This window comes from Mustela nivalis (assembly GCF_964662115.1).
Source record: "Mustela nivalis genome assembly, chromosome: 1".
Lineage (NCBI taxonomy): Eukaryota > Metazoa > Chordata > Mammalia > Carnivora > Mustelidae > Mustela > Mustela nivalis.
In genome coordinates this window covers 11,071,760-11,093,214 of record NC_139020.1, presented here as the reverse complement: position 1 = coordinate 11,093,214, position 21,455 = coordinate 11,071,760, and the positions used below count along the sequence as shown (strand labels likewise).

The 21,455-nt window shown below is 49.2% G+C and overlaps 1 protein-coding gene and 1 long non-coding RNA gene across 4 annotated transcripts in view; one reads left to right on the top strand and one right to left on the bottom strand.

The window, feature by feature from the left end:
- IFNGR2 (interferon gamma receptor 2) overlaps nt 1–17,035 on the top strand; it is a 32,862-nt gene extending 15,827 nt beyond the window's left edge. For all 3 annotated transcript variants that reach the window (XM_082723976.1, XM_082723974.1, XM_082723975.1), the window contains 5 exons: nt 4,811–5,013; nt 8,672–8,817; nt 12,993–13,152; nt 13,536–13,693; nt 16,357–17,035. In XM_082723976.1, coding sequence (XP_082580102.1) covers nt 4,811–5,013; nt 8,672–8,817; nt 12,993–13,152; nt 13,536–13,693; nt 16,357–16,518 — 829 coding nt within the window. In that variant the 3' untranslated portion in view covers nt 16,519–17,035. The remainder of the gene's footprint in view (nt 1–4,810; nt 5,014–8,671; nt 8,818–12,992; nt 13,153–13,535; nt 13,694–16,356) is intronic.
- LOC309861345 lies at nt 11,620–12,986 on the bottom strand. The gene is made up of 2 exons (XR_014309888.1): nt 12,201–12,986; nt 11,620–11,956 (listed from the first exon to the last, which is right to left on the bottom strand). It is a non-coding gene; the product is annotated as an uncharacterized lncRNA (long non-coding RNA).
- Nucleotides 17,036–21,455: the final 4,420 nt, after the last annotated feature.

Sequence of the window (21,455 nt, the reverse complement as noted above, 5' to 3'; positions counted from 1 at the left end):
AAAATTATTGGCCAAGTCGTTTCGTATTACCAGTCACACAAAGTGTAAGGAAATAGTAATGCTCCGTGCTTGGGAGAGTGTGGTGGATGGAGATCGTGCTGGGCGAGAGGGTGCGTTCGCCCAGCCCTCCTCCCGCAGCGTTAGCCACTGGACAGCTCAAGTCACAGAAATGTCCACGTTACTTTCCCCCTACACAGCTGATAGAAGCTCCCATCAGAAAAAGATAAAGAAATGGGGTGCCCAGGTGGTTCAGTCGTTTAAGCATCAGACTCCTGGTTTCAGCTCAGGTCATGATCTCCCGGTTGTGGGATCAAGCCCCGCGTCAGGCTCTCAGAGTGGAATCTTCTTCACATTCTCTCTCCCTCTCTCAAATAAATAAAGAAGATCTTTAAAAAAAAAAAAAAAAAAGAAAGAAAGAAAGAAAGAAAAGAAAAGAAAAGAAGAAAAAACCACTCATATTCATGAAGATAGATAGACATTGAAGTATACATTCGTGTCCGTCAGCAGAAAAATGCCAAATTGTGTCATGTTAACTAGTCATTGAACATTCAGGAACTATTAAAAAGGATAATCTGGTAGCGGTTGCAACTGTGTAAAATCTGGACCATATCTGTGGTCAAGAACAGGGAAGGAACCTGGAAAAATTACAGGCACTTAGTTTGTAAGAGGAGCACGTTTCCAGATGACTTCGTTTTCACCTTCGATGTCCATTATAACAACATTTGCTAAATAAGAATAGATTCTAAACCAGGGTTTAGGGGTTATGTCTGAATTACATTTAGCTGGTCCTCAAGTAAGTACAAAGCAATCTACAGTAAGCGGACAGATCCACAAGGACCAGGTACATGATCTGTGGGTCTAGCACAAAATGAAAATGGTACGAGGCCCCTTGCTCAGAATTACTGAGAATCTCAAGATGGCGGCAGCCACGTATCAAATTGAGTGACTCCTCAGAGTGGGGCTTGGGCCCCTGCACAGGTCCTGTGACCACGGAGCTTGCCCTACTCGGCACTCAGTAAACATGGTATCGTAGAACTAAACAAGCTTTTGGTGACAGGAAGTACTGACTAGCATTCCTTAGCTTTGAAGGGGGAAGTACATCTGTGGGTCGACAGAGCGCCAGGAGATAGTGGAAATATTCCTTAAAACCTTTGACGGTTTCCTTTCCCAGACTCACATGTTTATTATACTTCGTTTCCTTTTTGGAAAGCACTTTGGAGATGGTTTTCTCAGGATAGAAGATGGTTCTAGTAAAAGAAATAAAGGATGGGTTGAATGTGAACGTCCTTCTTTGGAAAAGTTGAGGGGTGACGAGAAACGGAAACCCGGGCTGGTCTTGTTTTCTTTTCCAGTCACAAATCTGATGAGAGGACGGCCTTTGCTCTTGTTTTGTTTTCAGAGACTTCTACATGTTTGGGACGGTTTAGTGACATGAAATAATCATTTTGAGTCTTGTGGGACTTAAAACTTTTCCATCCTATTTCTCTACAGCAAAGCATTACCGTAATTAGAAATGAAGCTGCCTGTTTTCTGGTAGTACAGTAGCCAAAGCCAAATTGCACTGAGAACTGTGGGAAATTTTCAGGTTTAAATCAGGGGTTGTAGTGAGTGTGACCTTCGTGCTGGGTTGGACCCACAGTGTTTCTTTTTTTTTTTTTTTTTTTTTTTTTTTCATTTAGTCCCGACATTAAAAACTCGAGAGATTTCACTTTTAAAAAACTTAACCTGACCAGCCAGTCTTCTGAAACATTTTTTATTTCCTTTTTTTTTCTGATTTTAACAACAACACGTGTTCTTTACAAAAAGGCTACCACACCCAGAAAAGTAGAAAGAATAAAGTTAAAACAACCTAGTGCTCTATAGCCCAAGAATAATCCCTATTCTCCATCTGGCGTATTTCTCTCTAGACTTTTTTCCTAAATGCGTGCACTTGGTTTGAAAATGTGCCCGTGTGTGCGTAAAAATGAAACAAAACTGGGGTTATGTCTTTGGGTACTGCTTCCTTTTTTTTTTTTTTTCAACCAAATGTAGTTAGGTGTGTGAGCCTAGTGATCCTCCTAGCGATCTCTGTGTGAACATTTTTACCGCTTGTTTTATCAGAGGATGCATCACACGTGATACAGTCAGTGCTTCCCCACTGGCGGGTGTAGATGGTCACCAGCCTGCGTCCTCGTACATAAATTGTCTGATTGTTTTCGTATATTTGGAGCGGAGGAATTGCTGGGTGCGAGGGAACACTTGCCATTTTTGGAGGTGATGCAACAGAGACTGGACAGTGAAGCCCACAGCTGCCCAGGTGTGGAACAAGTGATTTACGTGGTGCTTTCGGGGTCCCCCGTCCTGGCTCAGGCACTTTCCTAACGTCAGCTGGTTCGACTCTCATGGCCCTTCGGAGGCAAATACCATCATTTATCCCCATTTTATAGGTAAGGGGACTAAGGAACAGAAAAGCGGAGTAACTGGGATTTGAACCCAGGTGATCTGGCTCCAGAGTCCGTGTGTGTGGCCGCTGTGCCCTGCTCCCTTCATGGTGAGAAAACTCAGGGACAGAGGCAGTCCATGCTGGACACATGGTGAGGGGGGAGCCAGTGGGGACTCTTCGGGTGAGACTCAAACGACACACACCCCACCCCCACCCTGCACCCCAGCACCCGGGCCCCAGGAGGCCAGAGTCGGGGTGGGGGGGAAACGGGGGGGGGGGGCCACGCTCTCCAGGCTGCGCTCATTGAAGTGCTGCCAACATCCCCTCGTTTCTCTGGTTTGCGAAGACAAAGCAATGTGGCCTCCCAATGCAGCTCCCTTTTCCTCTCTTCCCCCTGAAATTGCTGTCTTGTGTCAGCTGTCATTTCAATTCGGATGGTTTGTCCCTCTTCAGACCCCTTTGTGGAGAACCGTTTTTCAACAGCAGTTCTGAGGCAGGGCCAAGTGTGGAGGAGAGGGGAGGATGGGGAGCCGGAGTGGTCCATTCCCTGCTGCGTGGGGAAGTGACCTTTGAAATGTGGGGAGCCTTTCACCCAAGTTCAGCAGCTGGGATCTGCGGGGAGAAGGTTAGAGTGTCTCTAAGTATCTGTGCTACCTGTTTAAAGATCACTTACCCCTTCTGAAGCGCACCCCCAATCTAAGACCGGGGGGTGCCTCTGCTGGGGGACCCCTCTCCCCAGCAGGGGCTGGCCCCGGGTCTTGGTGGTAAGCCACAGAAGCCGTGGCCACACATCTTGAAGTGGACTTCATCTTGCCACTTGCCACTTCGACAGAAGAGTTCCCGGTCAAGGTCAGAGGCACACTTAGAAGCACGTGTGGCATGTGGAAGACGGTAGCAATGATCCCCAGCCTCCTCTCTCCTCTCTTCTGTCTCTCCCCGCCTCGCTTTCTAGGCCAGAGCCGCTGTTGGGCTACAGAGCACACTGCCTACTGCCCCCCAGTGGGGTCTCTAGCAGCCACCTCCCTGGTTTTCCTCAAGTCTGCCACCTGAGAACAGAGGTCAGAGCTGTCATTTACAAGAATATGTGCCCTTGTATTTAGCAGGGTTTTCATACAGGTGACGCAGACGTTAAATGTGTAGCTATGGAGTAAACAGAACTCCACAGTAGCAGGAAGCGTGAGTGGGGTTTGTAGGAACACCATAGCTTGCCTAAAGACGCCAGCTGCAGGGGTTGAGCTTGGAGAATTAAAATCAGTTGCAGAACTGAATGGGAAAAATCTGAGAAAAGACTTGCATCCAGAATATATAAAGAACTCTTACAACTCAACAATTAAAGACAACTCAGTCAGTGGGTTAAAGCCCCTTTGGCTCTGGTCATGATCTCAGGGTCCTGGGGTCGAGCCCCGCATCTCTGCTCAGCGGGGAGTCTTCTTCCCCCTCTCTCTCTGCCTGCCTCTCTGCTGCTTGTGATCTCTGTCAAATAAATAAATAAATAAAATCTTTTTGAAAAACACAGAGAAAGGGTTTGAGTAGATAGTTCTCCAAAGAAGATATACAAATAGCCAATAAATACATAAAAAGATGCCCAACACCAATATTCATCAGAGAAATGCAAATTTGAAATCACAGGGACATACCACAGCATAGTCGCTAGGATGGCTATAATTAAAAAAGGCATAATGACAAGTACTGGTGAGGATGCAGAGAAATCGGAACCCTCATACGTTGCAGGTGGGAATGTAAAATGGTGCAGCCACTTGGGAAGGCAGTTAAAAATAAGAGTTCTGGTATCACCCATCAGTTCCCCTCCTAGGTATTTCCCCCAGAGAATTGAAAAGTTATGCCCGCAAAGAAACTAGCATGTGACTATTTCTTAGTGTTACCCACAACAGCCAAAAAGTGGGAGCAACCAACATGACCATAAACAGGCCAATGGAGAAACAAATGTCCTATAAGCATCACACATCATGTCTGAAAAACACACTACGTGGGAAGAGCCAATCAGAGAAGACCATGCGGTTCATGAGCCCATTTGTAGGAAGTGTCCGGAGGAGGCAAACCCTGAGAAACTGAAAGGAGACGATTAATGGTCACCTAGGGCTTGGGGGGTTGGAGCACAGTGGGGAGTGAGTGCTAATAGATAGGGGATTATGGGATTTCTTTGGGGGATGAAAAAAATGTCCTAAAATTGGTCGTGGTGATGTTTGCACAACCCCGTGAATCTCCTGAAAGTCATTGGTTGTGCACTTTCACTGGGGTGGATTCTTTGATCTGCAACTTGGATCTCAGGAAAGCTGCTTAAAAAATAATAATAATCTGCTCTGGGGAAACTGTTGGATGTGGCAGAAGAGTGAAATCCACGAAGTGACAGCCTGTTTTCCTTTGCAGCTTCTCTGGCAGTAGGTGGTATGACGCCAACGACTTAGGTGTGAACTGTATGAACCTCACCAAGCCGGAGTGTAACTTCACCCCGAGCAGCCTCTCAACGGGTTTCCCACCACATTTCAACATCTCTTTACGCGTCCGAGCTAAGCTGGAGGACCTGGTTTCCCCCTGGCTGACAGTGCCTTGGTTCCTGTCCTGCTGGAATGGTAAGAGAACTTGGCTCTAAAGCTTCCTTTATCATTCAGGCTTTCTTCACTTTCCTCCTCGCTGAGCCGTGCAGACTCCACGCTCCCCTGTCCTGTGTCTCACCCCGCACGGCCGGTGAACAGGTGGGTATGGTGGTCGAACCCACGTCCTGAGCACGGAGACTCGGGCTAGAGGACTGTGAGTTGCTAAGACCAGGGGCTGGGAAGCCACAGCCTGTCGGCCACATCCGGCCCGCCAACCTGCTGTTGTAAATAAAGTTTTATTAGAACCCAGTTTCACCGTCTGTTAATAATGTATGGTGTGTCGATGCTTTCAAGCTACAGCAGTTCAAGCTTTCAAGCTACAGTTGCAACAGGGATTGCCTGGCCCTTGAAGCCCAATTTACTAGGGCGCTTTACCAAAAAAAGCTCGTTGGCCTCTGGGCTGGATGGAACATATTGGCTTCACTGATCACCCTCCTTTCTTCCGGCACAGCTTCCTTTATGTTTAAGAAAGACTTTCATTCGGCCTCGAACAGTGCCTGGCTCATGGTGGATATGCCGTGGAGCTTGTGCCGTGGAGCTTGGTTGAATGAGCAGATGTGCTCCCAGAAATCGGAAGGAGGCATAAGGACGGACAGATTCTAGTTCGTGCTTCGCTCCTTCCGTGATTCATTTCCCACAGGGTCAGCTGTGTCCCAGAGCCCCAGTGCTCATGGTTTAGGCAAACTAAGCAGAGGGAGAAGACAGCTGAGGGAGTGTGGCCACGGTCTAGCTATTGGACGGGCTAGTAAGCAATTACTGTTCATTTATCTTAGGTCCTATAATGGTATTTTATGTTTTTAAGAGCGGGGCGGGAGGTCCTAGGCTTTCGAGACACCTACTGGAGTAGTTACACATGAAATGATGTCGTGTTTGGGATTTTTCAAAATAATCCAGAGAGTGGGAGGGCGGAGGGCAAGGGAGATGAGAGGAACAAAACTGACCACGACCTCGAGGTGGGTGGAAGTCGGGTGATGAGGACAGGAGTTGTTACCACGACCTTCCCTCTCTTTCCTACGCGTCTGAGCGTGTCTGCCTTGGGAAGCTGGAGGAGCAACCCACAGCTTGCGCCAGATGGTGTGGGGACAGGAGGAGAAGGCAGCGCAGTCCCCGCGGGCCAGACAGTTAACGCGGACAAGTCGCCTGTCCTCGCGTAGAGAACCAGCACATATCTGAGCTGCGAAACATCACCTAGCTGGGAATTAGTTAAGAGAAAAAGAAAAAGTAATGGTGAGCCCTGGCCCTGGTGCTGGGGAAGAAGAACGGAGTTGGAAGCAGGGCCTGTTGTGAAAGTCGCTGGCCCAGTGCCAGCCATCCACAGCTCCCCGTCCTCCCGGCCTGAGCTGGGCAGCAGTGTTCCCAGGTGGTTCCCGGCTGGGCAGTCATCCCCTGCCCTCACTTGCAAAGTCGGAGGCAGACGTGAACTCAGAGCCCATCGCTGGGTCCAGCACTTGTGCACTTGGGGGACACAACCAACACGAGGATGAGCGTGTGTGCAGGGAGGAGGAGATGGCTGGCGGCGGCAGCTGCTGGGGGTCACATCGGCCTCGCTTCAAATCCCGCCTCTGCCCCTTACTGGCTAGGTCTCTGGGCAACTGTGATGACCTCCTGGCTTCTGTTTCTCCCTGTGGGAACGAAGATGACCTTCTGTGGCGGGTACGCAGAGCTGTGTGGACGCGTGAAAATCCACGTTGCCTGGTTTACAAGGAGAGCTGGTCCGTGGAAGCTGCCGTCAGCAGTCACCCGTGGAGAATGGAGACTCACCCGCAGATAATCGAGACTCCCTTCCGTGTGTTGAGAGAGGGCGGATCGTCTCCCCCTCAAAAGACAGGCTCATTTCCCCTCAAAAAGTGCTTCGTTGATGAAGAGGGCTAAGAGCGGCAGGCATTTATTCACACTCTACATCAAACCCAGGAAACCCGTATCATTACCTCTTGGCACCTGTCGCTTGGTACCAGATCCCGGATCCAGAATTCTCGAAGGGCAGCTCTCTCCACCCTGACCTTCCGGGGAACGAAATGACCGCTCAGGCTGGCACCCTAGCTTCCAGGCCCAGCCCTGCATGGAAGCCACAGAAAAGTCTAGAGAACATGTCCTACAGAGGAGAAAGGTCTGAGGATAACGTGGCTTGAGCTGGTGGCCGGGCGGGGGTGGGGGCGGGGACCAGGCCGGCCAGGTCTCTGTCTAGACCTAGTCTCTCCCCCACAGCCTCACAGTTTGCAGTATGGCTGCAAATTCTGCAGGGACCAGCCCCTTGCCCAACAGGTGCCAGGGCCTTGCCCAGCTGGGAGAGCCCAGGTGGGAGCGTGGAAAGCACGAACAGTCTCAAACGCACAACTGGCCACAGTGATCCGATCGGCTGCACGTGTAGACGGCGCATGGATGGGCCTCTCGGAACTCGTGGGGCCCGAGCTACACTCTCCGTCTGAGTGATTGTTTCGTACAAGAGGGAACCTTTCCTTCAACGCGCTTCAGGGTCCCGGGAACTCTGTGAAAAGCTTCAAGAAACAGACTTCCAATGGCAACATCTCTCCAGTACTATATTTAAACATGGTCTGTTTATAAATACCACTTTTGTTCATTTGTAAGGAAGTACGAATGTGTATTAAACATAGATCTGCAAAGGAGCCAGGTTGTAGGTAAGGGGAGCAAGATCCTGTCCCCGTCTCCCCCTCTGCCTGAAAATCTGACTGTGGTTAACCTTCCGGCTGTTTCTCTGGAAACCCAGTCATGGTGGCTGTTCGCCACGTTCCTAAGCAGCATCGCTTGTGGCAAAATGACCCCTGACTGATAAGCTGCACCTCCCTGGGGCCCCTCCAGTGCCTCCAAGGGACGTGTCTTCGGCTGAGTGCAGCAATTCTTGTAACTGCGTGTGGCCCTCACGGGGACTCTGGAAACTTCTGCGGTGCAGTCATAAGAGATATTGGCTATTGGGGCTTTTCAGCCTGGGAGGCTTCTGTACCAGCCTCTTGTGGGTCTCAGTCTACAGGGAAGCCGTGTGCTGGGGTGGGGACTGGGCGGGGGTGGGGGTGGGGTGAAGAGACTGGCTCTGGGCCAACACGTGGACAGCTGCAAGGGCCCTCCTGCCACTGACCAGAAGCCCTGGCGCCACACTGTGGCCTTCCTGCCCCGTGGCCTGCCACGTGAAGCTTGTGCCCAGACCAGTCTCTGGGAGTCCGCTGTGCCAGAACGCGATCTCACTGGATTTAAAAATGTGTGTATGGGTGGGTGTGGGTGTGTGAACACGCCATAGACATATATAATCATGTGTGAGAGGAGAAAATAAACCAAGACGAAATCACAGAGGGAGACAAACCATAAGAGCCCCTTAACCATAGGAAATAAGGTTGCCCAGGGTTGCTGGGGCCGGGCGGGCGGGTGGGAGATGGGGTAGGTGGGGGGTGGGCGTGAAGGAGGTCACGTGACATAATGGCACCCCGTGTTGTAGGCACCGATGCGTCGCTACCTCCACCTCTGAAACTAGCAGTGCACTATGTGTTAATTAACTGGGTTCAAATTTAAAAATAAAATTAAAAATAAGATTATATGTTGTATTATATATAAAATGTATGTGTGTGTGTGTGTATACATATATATGTGTGTGATACATTGTGTTTGTGTCGTTACTCTGTTTCAGTGACCGTTGGGCCTCCCAAGAGCATCTGGGTGACGCCGGGAGAAGCCTCCCTCATCATCAGGTTCTCCTCTCCCTTTGACATCCCTCCCAACCTGGGCTATTTCCAGTACTATGTCCATTACTGGGAAAAGGCAGGAATCCAAAAGGCAAGAGCATTTTTCTGCTTTTCTACATTTTGTCTACTTTGTTTTGGTTTTCTTTCCTTCGGACTTTCTGATACAGCAAAAAAAAAAATCAACTTGGAACTAGACAAGGAGGACAGAGCATCCCGGTGTTGCCTTAGGGTCTGAGCCCTGAACCGGGTTTAATCCTTCTGCTCAAGACCCGAGCTTCTGCTCCCTATGCTGAGCCTTCCCTTCTGCCAGGTGGCTCCGAAGGCCCCTCTCTGCCTGACAGCACGCCAGTCCCGTTGTTTGGGGTGCGCACAGAGCCCGTGGGGCACTCTAAAGTGTGGAGAAGGTTCTAGAAAGCCTGTTTCTACAACAAGGAATCCCCCCCTGCAGTCTGCAGGATTTATGTAAATTGCTGTGGTTTGTATGATTTGCAAAGAGAGCACATATGAACAGGTGAAAAGTCTGCTGGGAGGAGAGAGCGCCTTCTAGGGAAGAGGACAGGGTGTGGGAAGGTTCGGGATGTCTGGGGATCTGCAAGCACCGGGGTCTTCACAGGAATGCAGGAGGGGCTGCGGCGGGCCGTGAGGCTGGCAGAGCTGGCATCAGACCAGCAGGGCCTGGTCAGCCCTAGTAATATGAGGGACAGTGCTGGCCTTCGGTCATCCGCGTGCCTGATTGTCCAGGCTGCGTGTCACTATCTCTGTGAGCTTCCGGGTTTCCTAAACTCAACAGTATTATAATTGTTTTGGTTTTTTGTTGGTCAGTTTTATTGTGATATAACTGACATTCACCTCTGCACAAGTTTAAGGGGTACGGCATAATGGTTTGGACTTAGTGTATTATGAAATGATTATAGTTTTTCATAATGGTAAAAGCTTATGTTAATCGAGAGCTTTCTTTGCGTGGGGCCCTGCACCAGGCATTTGAGATACACATTTAGTATTTGTCCCGAGCCGTGTCACAGAGAAGGAAACCAGCTGGTTGAGTAAGTGGCCCAGGGTCAGCGGCTGACAGCTAGCACATCAGCGCAGGGACATCTGAGCCCAGGGTCCGTGTTCTGCACTTTGTCTTTTGTTTTTTTTTAAAGATTTTATTTATTTATTTGGCAGAGAGAGAGAGCACACGCAGAGGGAGAGGGAGAAGCGGGCTCCCCACTGAGCAGGGAGCCCGATTCGGGGCTCGATCCCAGGACCCCGAGATTGTGACCTGAGGCAAAGGCAGACGTCTAACCAGCTGAGCCCCCCAGGCGCCCCCTGCTCTGCGGATCTTCCGCGCCATAGCTCACACTTGTCCTTCCTCCCCATTTCTTCATGGTGAATCTTAAAACACTGAGGAAGGCAAAACTCCCTGAAGAGTAGACACTTATCATATGAGGAAGAAGGAACTCACCATTTCCCTGAATCAAAAAGTCAAGGTCTGGTCAAGTGGGATGGAGAAGGCCTAGAAGACTCCAGAAGGGATTCCCCTTTCCCCCTTCCTACCAGAGCAGCTACACCTTGGACTTGTGGATCAAAGATTCTAGGGCTCAAATGAGTGTGAGAGCCACCAAAATATCCACATCCCAGCTGCGAGTCTGTGTCCCCAAAACCAGCCCTGGATTTGCTGGAAGGACCCACGGACTTGGCATATGGTTGTATTCACGGCTATGATTCATTACAGAAGAAGGACACTAAGCAAAATCAGCAAAGGGAAGAGGAACACGGGCCAAACTCCAGAGGAAGGCAGGCACACGCTTCCAAGAACCTTCTCCGGAATGACTCAGACAGGACACACTTAATTCCTCCAACAACAAACCGTGACAATGTGTGAAATGTTGTCTACCAGGGAAACTTATCAGAGATGCAGTGCCCAGGGCTTTTACTGGAAATGCAGGCCCCTTCTCCTTAGCACAGATCAAAATTCCGGACTCCTAGAAGGAGAGCAGGTGTTCAGCATAGAAAACATTGTTTTCACCATTAGCTTCCAATATTACTTAGGGAATGGTGGGGCATTTCTGGATTCCAAGTTCCCAGGTGCCGGCTTTGGTTAGCCTGGCAAACAGACCCTCCAAGGACAGCGGTCTCAGGTCTCTGCAGTCTTTGATTCTGAATTCTAGAAATGCCAACTGGCAGCTGAAATAAACCCCAGAGGAAGTTTATACTTAAGATGGCTTTGTGGGTGGGGCGCCTGGATGGCGCAGTCGGTTAGGTGCCAGGCTCTTAGTTTGGGCTCAGGTCACGATCTCTGGGTTGTAAGATTGAGCCCCAGTAGGGCTCCACGCTCAATGGGGAATCTGCTTGCGATTCTCTCCATCTGCCCCTGCCCCTCCACACTTGCGTGCTCTCTCTCTTTCTCAAATAAATAAAGAAATCTTTTTAAAAATTGCTTTATGGGGCATCACAAGCAAAAATTTTTCTCCTCTGCCTTGGCAGTCCCTCAGCGTTAAACAGGAGGAAGAAAAATCATCCATGGTCCTATGATTCCTAAGTAATGCGACTATTTTATATTTTTAAAAATAAGATGCTCTCTACATACTCTTGAGTAATCTGCCGGTTTTCAGCCAACACTACAGCAGCTTCGTCTCCGTGTCACTGAGCATATGTTATACCACCGTTTCAAACGGCTGTGGCGTTTTTCTGCTACATCTCAAAATAGGAAAGCAGGGGCGCCTGGGTGGCTCAGTGGGTTAAAGCCTCTGCCTTTGGCTCAGGTCATGGTCTCAGGGTCCTGGGATCGAGCCCCACATTGGGCTCTCTGCTCAGCAGGGAGCCTGCTTCCCTCCCTCTCTCTGCCTGCCTCTCTGTGTACTTGTGATCTTGATCTGTTGAATAAATAAATAAAATCTTTTTTAAAAAATAGGAAAGCAATCCCCTTATAAGAAATCCTATACGGCCATAATATATCTTTCCCTCTTTTCCCTGTGGGACAATGGCCACTTTGTCCAGGAGAGCAAGAAGCCTTTGACTAGAAGTTTCCAGAGGGAGGGCGGCAGCAGCAGGGATAGGCTGAGGGGAGGAGACAGAATCCTCCAGAATCTGGGACCCAGCTGTGTCCCGATTACGTAACTCGCCAAGATCATGTGGACCAAAACTCTGTAAGAGGCATCAGCACATTTCAGTTAAAACTAAAACCAGGCTCGGAACGAAAAGAATGTTATTTCCCACCGTGATTTTTTTTTCCCTCTGTCCATTGGCTAGCTTGAAGAATCTATTTTTTTTGTCTTTTTTTTTTTTTAAGATTTTATTTATTTACTTGAGGGAGAATTAGTGAGAGAGAACATGAGAGAGGAGAAGGTCAGAGGGAGAAGCCGACTCCCCAAGGAGCTGGGAGCCTGATGCGGGACTCGATCCTGGAAGTCCGGGATCATGACCTGAGCCAAAGGCAGTCGTCCAACCAACTGAGCCACCCAGCGCCCTAGCTTGAAGAATCTAGAATACATTAACCGTGAATCTAGAATACATTAACCGTGAAGTAAGAAATAGTGATTTTAAAGTAGATGAGCTGGGCGTTGAGGCAATTTTATTATTTTTTTTAAGATTTTATTTATGTATTTTAGAGAGAGAGAGAGAGAGAGTGGGAAGGAGAGAGAGGGATGAGCTGACTCCCCCCTGAGCATGACTCGGGGCTCGAACTCACCACCCTGAGCTTATGACCTGAGTTGAAACCAAGAGCCAGACGTTTAATTAACTGAGCCACCCAGGCGCCCCATTTCAGGAGAAAATTTCATCCCAGACATGGGGGCCTGCTAAATTCCAGGGGCAGACCCTCCGTGGCCACGGCAGGCCCCCGAGACCTCATAGCCAGAAAGACAGCTCTGAAGCCCTCAGCGTCTTTCTCCACACGGTTCACCACTTTCACACATAAAATATGTTCACTGCAAACCAGTGACTCTTTCAAAACAGAATCTGGGTGGTTCATTTGGTAAAACAGCTGGCTTCAGCTCAGGTCATGATCCCAGCGTCCTGGGATCGAGTTCCACATCGGGCTCCTTGCTCAGCGGGGAGCCTGTTTCTCCCTCTGCCTCTGTCTGCCTCTCTGCCTACTTGTGATCTCTCTCTCTGTCAAATATATAAATAAAATATTTAAATTAAAAAAAAAAAAAGAAAGAATCTCTTTCTTTGGTGACGGTGTTCCCTGGGAATTTGAGGAAACACTGGCAAAGCTACAAGTGGCTCAACCACATCTCTCTGGGTCATTTTCATACGTTCCTGTTGGCGTTTTTTACGTAGGTTAAAGGTCCTTTCAAGAGCAACTCCATCGTGTTGGATGGCTTGAGACCCTTAAGAGAATACTGTTTACAAGTGAAGGCGCATCTCTTTCGCACATCCTGCAACACCTCTAGGCCCGGCCGCTTAAGCAACATAACTTGCTACGAAACAATGATGGATGGTAACACCTGCCTTCCTTCATCCTTTCTGAGCTGGGACCAGAATCCCTGAGTAGTGTAACCGGGGCTGGCTTACGAGGTGGAGGCAGTGGCAGTGGGGAGACCCAGGGAGAAGGGGCGAGAAGCCAGCGCCCAAGTAGATTTAACCAGCTCGTGCTGAGATCTGCGACAGTGACACCACACAGACGGCTAACACCGCTCAGTTTTAGGGTTGCTTTTACTAGTTATGCACTCAAGTGCGGAAGGCTGGGCAGGGGAGGGACAGTGTGTGTCCATCTCAGGAGGACGTGGACACTACCAAAGCAGTTGGCAGTGAAGGCTGACCCGGTGTTTGTATCGTGTGCGGGATAGGCCTCTTGTTCACTCTTGTGTCGTCTTTTTTAAGCCACTACCAAGCTTCAACAAGTCATCCTCATCACCGTGGGAGTCTTTCTCTCGCTGGCGGCACTGGCAGGGGGCTGTTTCTTCCTGGTGCTGAGATACAAAGGCCTGGTGAAATACTGGTTTCACTCTCCGCCAAGCATCCCGTCACAAATCGAAGAGGTACGTGTGCACACATCTAGGGGGTGACATGTCATCCCTCTGCGGCCCCGTGGTAACGCCTAGGAGTCTGGCAGTGGACAAAGCCATGGACACAGAGTGTGGAGTTAGAAGTGGTTCAGGGCAGGGGCGCTGGGGGACTCGGTTGAGCGTCCGACTCCTAATCTCGGCTCATGTCTTGATCTCACAGCTGTGAGTTCGAGCCCCACGCTGGGCTCCGCGCTGAGTGTGGAGCCTACTTGGAGGGAAAAAAAAAAAGTGGTACAGGGTTATTTGTACAGCCGTGTTCATAGCAGCAATATGCACAACCCCTAAATGCTGGAAGCAACCTAAGTTTCTGTCAGTGGATGAACGGATAAACAAAGTGTGGTCTAGCCACACAATGGAATGTTATTCAGCCATTAAGGGGAAGAGGATTCTGACTCACACAACAACACGGGTGAACCCTGAAGATACGATGCTAGGTGAAAAGGCCAGTCACAAAACGACAACTTCTGTGTGATTCCACTTCTGTGACGTACTCAGAAGAGTCAGGCTCACAGAGACTGAGAGTAGAGTGGTGGGCACTGGGGTGTGGGTGGGGAGGGGGAAATGGGGCGTTAGCGTTTAATGGGGACAGAGTTCTAGTTTTGCAAAATTAAAACAGTTCCAGAGATGGTGGGGCTTGTCCAACCGTGTGAATGTATTTTATACCACTTAAAAATGATAATTCTGAATTCTAGTAATGTATTTTACCACAACTTAAAACAATTTTTTGAAGATTTTATTTATTTATTCATGAGAGACAGAGAGAGAGAGGCAGAGGGAGAAGCAGGCTCCCCATGGAGCAGGGAACCTAATGTGGGACTCAAACCCAGAGCCCTGGGATCATGACCTGAGCTAAAGGCAGACATTTAACCATCTGAGCCACCCAGGTGCCCTAAAACAATTTTTTTTATGGCACGAAGTTGGTGGGAAAGGTGGCCTGGCGTGGCCAAGAGATCGCCTGTGGAGAAAGCCGCCGGGACTCCTGGCAGAGGGTGAGAAGGCGGTGGAGACAGGGCTGTAGGGCAGGAGCTGCGCACTCAGAAGGATTCTAGAGGACACGCACCCAGGGCTGTGGGTACAGAGCCGTCCACACCGAGAGCTCCCTGGATGTCACTAATATTCTGAAAGACCTGAGGGAGACAGGTGGACAGGGTCTCGTGGGAAGTCGCTTTCCTGCTCAGCATCCCCACCACCACCGCCACCCAGGCTCTGTGAGGTGGCCCAGCCTTCTAGGAGCTGATGGAAGATTATTTAAAAGCATTTGTCTCTGGAGGTTTATTAGCAGTAAAATCGGAGTAAAGATACTGGAAACACCTAGAAGGAATAGGTGTTAGATAAGGTCCATGTCTGTAGAGAAAGAGTATTGCTTCTAGAAAAAGCTGGAGTCCCTTAAATCTTCCTTCCTCCGTCATGAGGTATTTAAAGTACCCAGACAGAACTCAAATTACACGTGAAGTCTCCCACTAGAAAACTCCAGGCCGATTCCACTCACGTGAGGCATCTAGAATAGTCCACCTCATAGAAGCAGGAGTAGAATGTGGTTGCCGGGGGCGGGGGAGAGGGACCCAGGGGGATGCCGTTCAGCGGCCATGAAGTTCCAGTTAGGCAGGATGAGTAAGTTCTGGAGAGCTGCTCTGTGTCATCGTGCCTAGAGTCAGTAGTGTATTGTGCGTTTAGAAATTTTTTAAGAGGGTAGAACTCACGTTAAGTGTTACCACAAAAAAAAAAAAAAAAAGAAAGAAAGAAAGAAAAGGAAAGAAAACAAAAACAAAAACAAAAGACCTTCCCTGGTTAATATTTTCACACAGTAACAGCCCTCAGTGGGCGTTGGCATCTTACCTGCTCGGATCTCTCTCACGGTAAAACCACCAGCAGGTCCCTGTGAGGTGAATTTACTACTAGCTGTTTCTTTGGGTTGTGGGTCTAAAACAGAGTCTTTCGGTTCACTTCCCTGGGAAAGTGTGAAAAATAGATTTCAAAGGGCACTGAGGTTGCACGAGAATAACGAATCAGGTTTCACTTATATTTTTGAGGTTTCAGAAGCGCTCAGGATTGGTTTATGCTCCTCTTGTCGCCAGTCAGCTCTGGGCTCGCTGTGTTTCGATGTCTGTCGGCCCGTCTGGCAGCGAGACGGGAGTTTCTCGGTCACACAGCGGTGACATGATGGCTTAGCCTGGTGCTGAGGCCTGAGGGAAGGGACAGGTGGGGCGCCATGAGGCCCCCTCCGTCTCTCCTTGCTTCTCTACTTGGTGTGTGTCATGTGAGGTGGAAGTGACCGGTGGGTAGAGGGGCTGAGGAAGACACGGGCCAACTTTCCCTCTTTTCCCCCATGAGGGGTGAACTAGAGGCCCCTCGTCCTCCCTCACCGGAAAGTGAGAATCCTAGAGCCACTTCCGGGGAGAACAGGCCCCAAGCCTGCCCCAGAGGCAAGAAGTCACAACGTGCTTTTCCCAAGGCACCGTGTGAGCTTGGCTGGCCCTGGGATTCCTGTTGAGGTGACTGTTGATGTGAGGGGCGTTCTTGTTTGAGAAGTGGCTTCGGTGGTGGTCAGAATAGGAAGGTACCAACTCAACCAGGTAGAAGGTCCGCCATGTTGAACTGAGAAGCTAATGACACTGTTGATTTTCAATCTTTTCAAGTATCTGAAGGACCCGAGCCAGCCTATCCTAGAGGCCCTGGACAAGGACACGTCACCAACGGATGATGCCTGGGACTCGGTGTCCGTTGTTTCATTTCCAGCAAAGGAGCAAGAAGATGTTCCCCAAAGCACTTTGACCCAAAATTCTGGTGCGGTCTGCTAGCCTGTGGGGTGAGGGCTCTGAGCCAAGGAAGCTGCTGATGTCCATGTCAGCACTTTATGGAATCCGGTCCTCCATTTTCCTGTCCCCAAAAGGCCCATCAGTGCCTGGGAAGATGTCACGGGTCTCATGGGGCTGACAAGCTTATTGATTTTTTTCTTCAAACTAAGAGTTTTCTAATCATACGCGTTTTCAGAATAATTCTACAGATATGTCCCCAAAAGATTAAGATTTCTCTTAAACACTAAAAAGACATGTAATTATTTGTTAGCAAATGGGCGTCCGGCACGCCTCTGACACTTTCTCGTCAGCAGCCAGGACACGAGGTCCCCTCCTTGATGAAGCCCCTCGGGCAGACCATGTCACCTGTCCCAGCCTGTCCCAAGAAGGGACATTAAGTGGCCCTTCTTCATATCCAAACACCTGGCTTGAAATATGATTAGTCCTGTAAATAGTTTCCCAGAGATTAAGCCTTTTTTTTCCCCGTTAGGAATAAAAGACTATAATTAACTTTTTAAAAGTCATTGTGAAGTTTCTGCTTTCCACTTCACTTTCTTGATTTTGGTCTTTATCTTCTGCAAAGTTTCAACCATTTAAAATTCCTCTCTCTAAATTTCTGTTTTCTTAAGTAACACCCGGTAGAGGTCCCAAGGCCTCATGGTCACTCAGTGAGAACTGTCTCCATGTGTCCCCTGATGCCCTAGGAGGGTATAAAGGGCACTTTCAGAAGCCGCATGTGTGTGTCACCCAGGATGACTCATGCGTTGACCAAGACAGGGGCCTGTAGGCAGTAAAGAGAATTTGCTACCAGTCAACGGTGACACCCACCGGGTGTGTGCGTCTTCCGATCGTGTAAGTATCAACAGATTCTGGATTAAAAATCCATTTCTGTGACTCTTAGCATTTAGGAAGCGGACATGTAGTTGCTTGTCCACCCCCCCCCCCCCGCCACCAGCACACACGCACACACACACCCCAAGTGATACACTTGCTGTAACGTCTGCTTTCCAAAGAATCCCCTCCGGGCAGCCAAACCTCACTGGGGAGGGGAGGGGAGGGAGTGACTATAAGGAGGAGAAGCTTCTAGCACTCATTGATGGGGTCACTTCTCTCTCTCATTCGGGGCCTGTGCCACTGGTGAGGAATTGGCCCTGGGGTTGAGCTTCTAAGCAAACGCTGCTCCCAGAGGCCTGGCTGAGGCTGGGCTCTCCGATGTTACTGTGTCGGAGGGGAGAGTATGCCCTGACACCACACCCGCTTCAGCATCCTAACTCGGTAAACACCCCGAGGAGGCTTGGGCCGGGCCTATAATCTGGGGGGGAAGGACAGGAATTAGTAGAGGGAGAGCCTCCTTTTCTATGTATCTTCCCCCAAGAAACACCTGGTTCTACTTTGTCACGTGAAGAGCTAGTCAGTGGGATTCATACTTATACTCACTTGGGATTTAGTTTCTCGTCAAGCGAAGTACCTAACCATAAAATGAGTCAGAAGCAATCTTGTCCGTCAGCTACAACAGGGCAAACTGCAAGCCATTCGGCAAAGCCAGCCTGCTCCCAGCATTTGTAGTTAAAAATAGTTTCTACAACTTTAAACAGTTTGGGGGGGGGGGGAATCAAAAGAATAGTATTCCATCACACATGAAAAGTACATGGAATTTAAATTTCAGTATCTGCAGTAGCCAAACTATGGAAAGAACCTAGATGTCCATCAACAGATGAATGGATAATGATGATGTAGTGTAGATGTATACAATGGAATACTATGCAGCCATCAAAAGAAATCTTGCCATTTGCAACAACATGAATGGAACTAGAGGGTATTATGCTTAGCGAAATAAATCAATCAGAGAAAAACAATTATCATATCTCCCTGATATGAGGAAGTGGAGATGCAACACGGGTTTGGGGGGGGGTAGGAGAAGAATAAATGAAACAAGATGGGATTGGGAAGGAGACAAACCATAAGAGACTCTTACTGTCACAAAACAAACTGAGGGTTGCCGGGGGAAGGGGGGTAGGGAGGGGGTGGGGTTATGGACACTGGGGAGGGTATGTGCTATCGTGAGTGCTGTGAAGTGTGTAAACGTGGTCACAGACCTGTACCCCTGGGGCTAATAATACATTATATGTTTATTAAAAAAATTTTAAATTAAAAAAAATTAAATTTCCGTGTCTGTAAATAAACTTTTACTGGAGCCCGGTGATGCTCATCATGGCTGGACCACTGCCGGCTGATTTTGCATGGTTCAGCAGAAGTGAGGAGGGCTGCGGAGCCTAAAATATTTACTGTGTGGCCCTTCCCCAAGAGTATTTGATCCCCCTTGATCTCCACAGTGAACTGTTCACTGGACAGGAAAAAGCAGAACCATTCCCATTACTTAAGTGTATACAAAGTCCCTGCAAGGAGCCGTCTGATGCTCCCACGGTATCCGGGAGAAGAGGGACTGAATTCTTATCTGTATCCCACAAAGCATGTAACCGACCCTGTCCTTGAGCGGGCTGGATGGAGGCCGAGTTCAGGGGAGCCTGCAGCTCAGTGGAGGCCAGTGGGCCCTCTGCCAAGAATAGCGAGCGCAGAGATGATGGGTTCCTTGGAACCAGACCCCTGTGGCCTGTATTTGTGTGAATTAGACATCCGACTTTCAAGACATTTTGAGCCAGGGATTTTCCAGTAAACCCCAGCGTCTGGTGTTCCTGTGCTGTGGATAGCGCCCCCTGGGGGCCCCACAGTGCCCGGCCGTGAGGAGAAGCATGTGTATATGTAAGGAAAGGGAAGGCTTATCATTTGCTACATACAAATGTACATACAAAGGTATATCCATCCGCCCTGTCCCAGGGCCACCTACTTTCATTCGACTCCACATAATGCTGTTGGGAAACAAATCAGTTCGTTCTACTTGATTTATTAAGTTAATCGGTCCCTGCAGGCTGCCTAAGTTAATTACAAAGGAGAAAAAGAGCAGCTAGACACCATCTCGAGCAGTTTCAATGGCTGCTGATAGGGGTAATGACTCATAACAAATGTGGTTTCTGTCCTATTCCTGCCCAAAACGCATAACCTAGATTCGCGAGGGAACACCCCGCCAACTTAAACTGACGGGCATCCTACAAAACGATGCACTGGCCTGAAGTCTTCAAAAGTGCTCAGTCACGAAAGACAACCCGAAGAATTGTTCAAGCTGAGGGCCTGTAAGGGGACACACGAGCAGGAGCACCGCGTCCTCAGGGATTGGGTTCTGGAACCGGAAAACCCTCGTCTTCCTTTACTGTGAAGCACATAAACAGGGCAACTAGCAGCATTTGGATACAGTGCTTGTCCTGACCTTGGTGCTGTGTGTACTGTGGTTAGGACCTAGGGAAATGTACACAGAAATATTCAAAGACGAAAAGGCATCACACATGCAGCATATTCTCAAACATCTCAGAAAAAAATATAGACTAAAGTAAATGCAGTAAAATGTTTATATTTGGAGAATCTGAAGGTTGTATAGAAATTCTCTAAGTTGGGGCACCTGGGTGGCTCAGTTGGTGAAGCATCTGCCTTAGGCTCAGGTCATGATCCCAGGGTCCTGGGATCGAAACCCACATTGGGCTCCTTGCTCAGCGGGGAGTCTGATTCTCCCTCAGCCTGCTGCTCCCCCTGCTTGTGTGCACTCTCTCTCTAATAAATAAAACCCTCTAAAATAAATAAATAATAAATCACATCTTTTTTAAAAAAAAAATTAAACAAAAATAAATTCACGACTTTCAGAATGGAGGGAAATACACTTACCATCATCCTGAACGCTTTTTGGCCCTTGGAACAGGTGCTCCCAAATCAAAGCCTGGTGCTCTCTGCACCATCCCTGAGGGTTGGGAAGGCGCCCGCCACACCGTCTCGTAGAAACTGAAAATACCTTGAAGAGGCACCAATTATTATCTGAAACCCCTATGTCAAACGACAGAAACTGTGTCTGAACCCTGCAAAGACTTAAGCACAGGCAGGCTCGAAAGGAAACAAAAACCAGGAGTCCAGGCGGTTTTTCTTGAAGGTGGCACGCCACCTTGTGCCAAGAAACTAAAAAAGAGGAAGGAAACGTCCCTCCCTTCAGGCAAGGCCCTGCTGGAGAGGTTAAGGACCTGCTTTTGGTGAGCACTTAACTGTTTCCAGGCACAAAGTTAGGCACCTGTTAGCATTCTTTCTGGCAAAGAACACTTCCAGGCCTGCAAACAGCCTTGGGGTCACAGAGCTAATACGGGGCGGGGCGGGGCCAGATTTAGGGAGGAGTAAACCAACTAAATATAAGTGGTTCCCTAGGAACCCCAACTTCCAAATCAGAAATCTCTAGGGACAGTGTCGCTGGAAATACTCCTCCTTTCTCTGTCCTCAACTCGGTTTCCTCTCAGGTTGTGATCTGGGGGTCGTGGGATCGAGCCCCACCTTGGGCTCCAGTCTCAGTGTGGAGTCTGCTTGTCCCTCCCTCTCTGCCCCTCCCCCCTCTTCATCTGCATAGGCTCGTGCTCTCTCTCTCAAGAATAAATAAAAGAAAAAACTTCACAGAAGAAAAATGTTCTAGCCTGGTTCAGCCTGAGGATTCCCAAGCCTTCTTTAGCCATGACGCCTGTTTTTTTTTTTTTTTTAAAGATTTTATTTATTTATTTGACAGACAAAGATCACAAGTAGGCAGAGAGGCAGGCAGAGAGAGAGGAGGAAGCAGGCTCCCTGCTGAGCAGAGAGCCTGATTTGGGGCTCGATCCCAGGACCCTGGGATCATGACCTAAGCCGAAGACAGTGGCTTAACCCACTGAGCCACCCAGGCATCCCACATGACACCTGTTTTTCTCAAGAACACAGGTGCTGGGGCACCTGGGTGGCTCAGTGGGTTAAGCCTCTGCCTTCGGCTCAGGTCATGATCCCGGGGTCCTGGGATCGAGCCCCGCGTCAGGCTCTCTGCTCGGCGG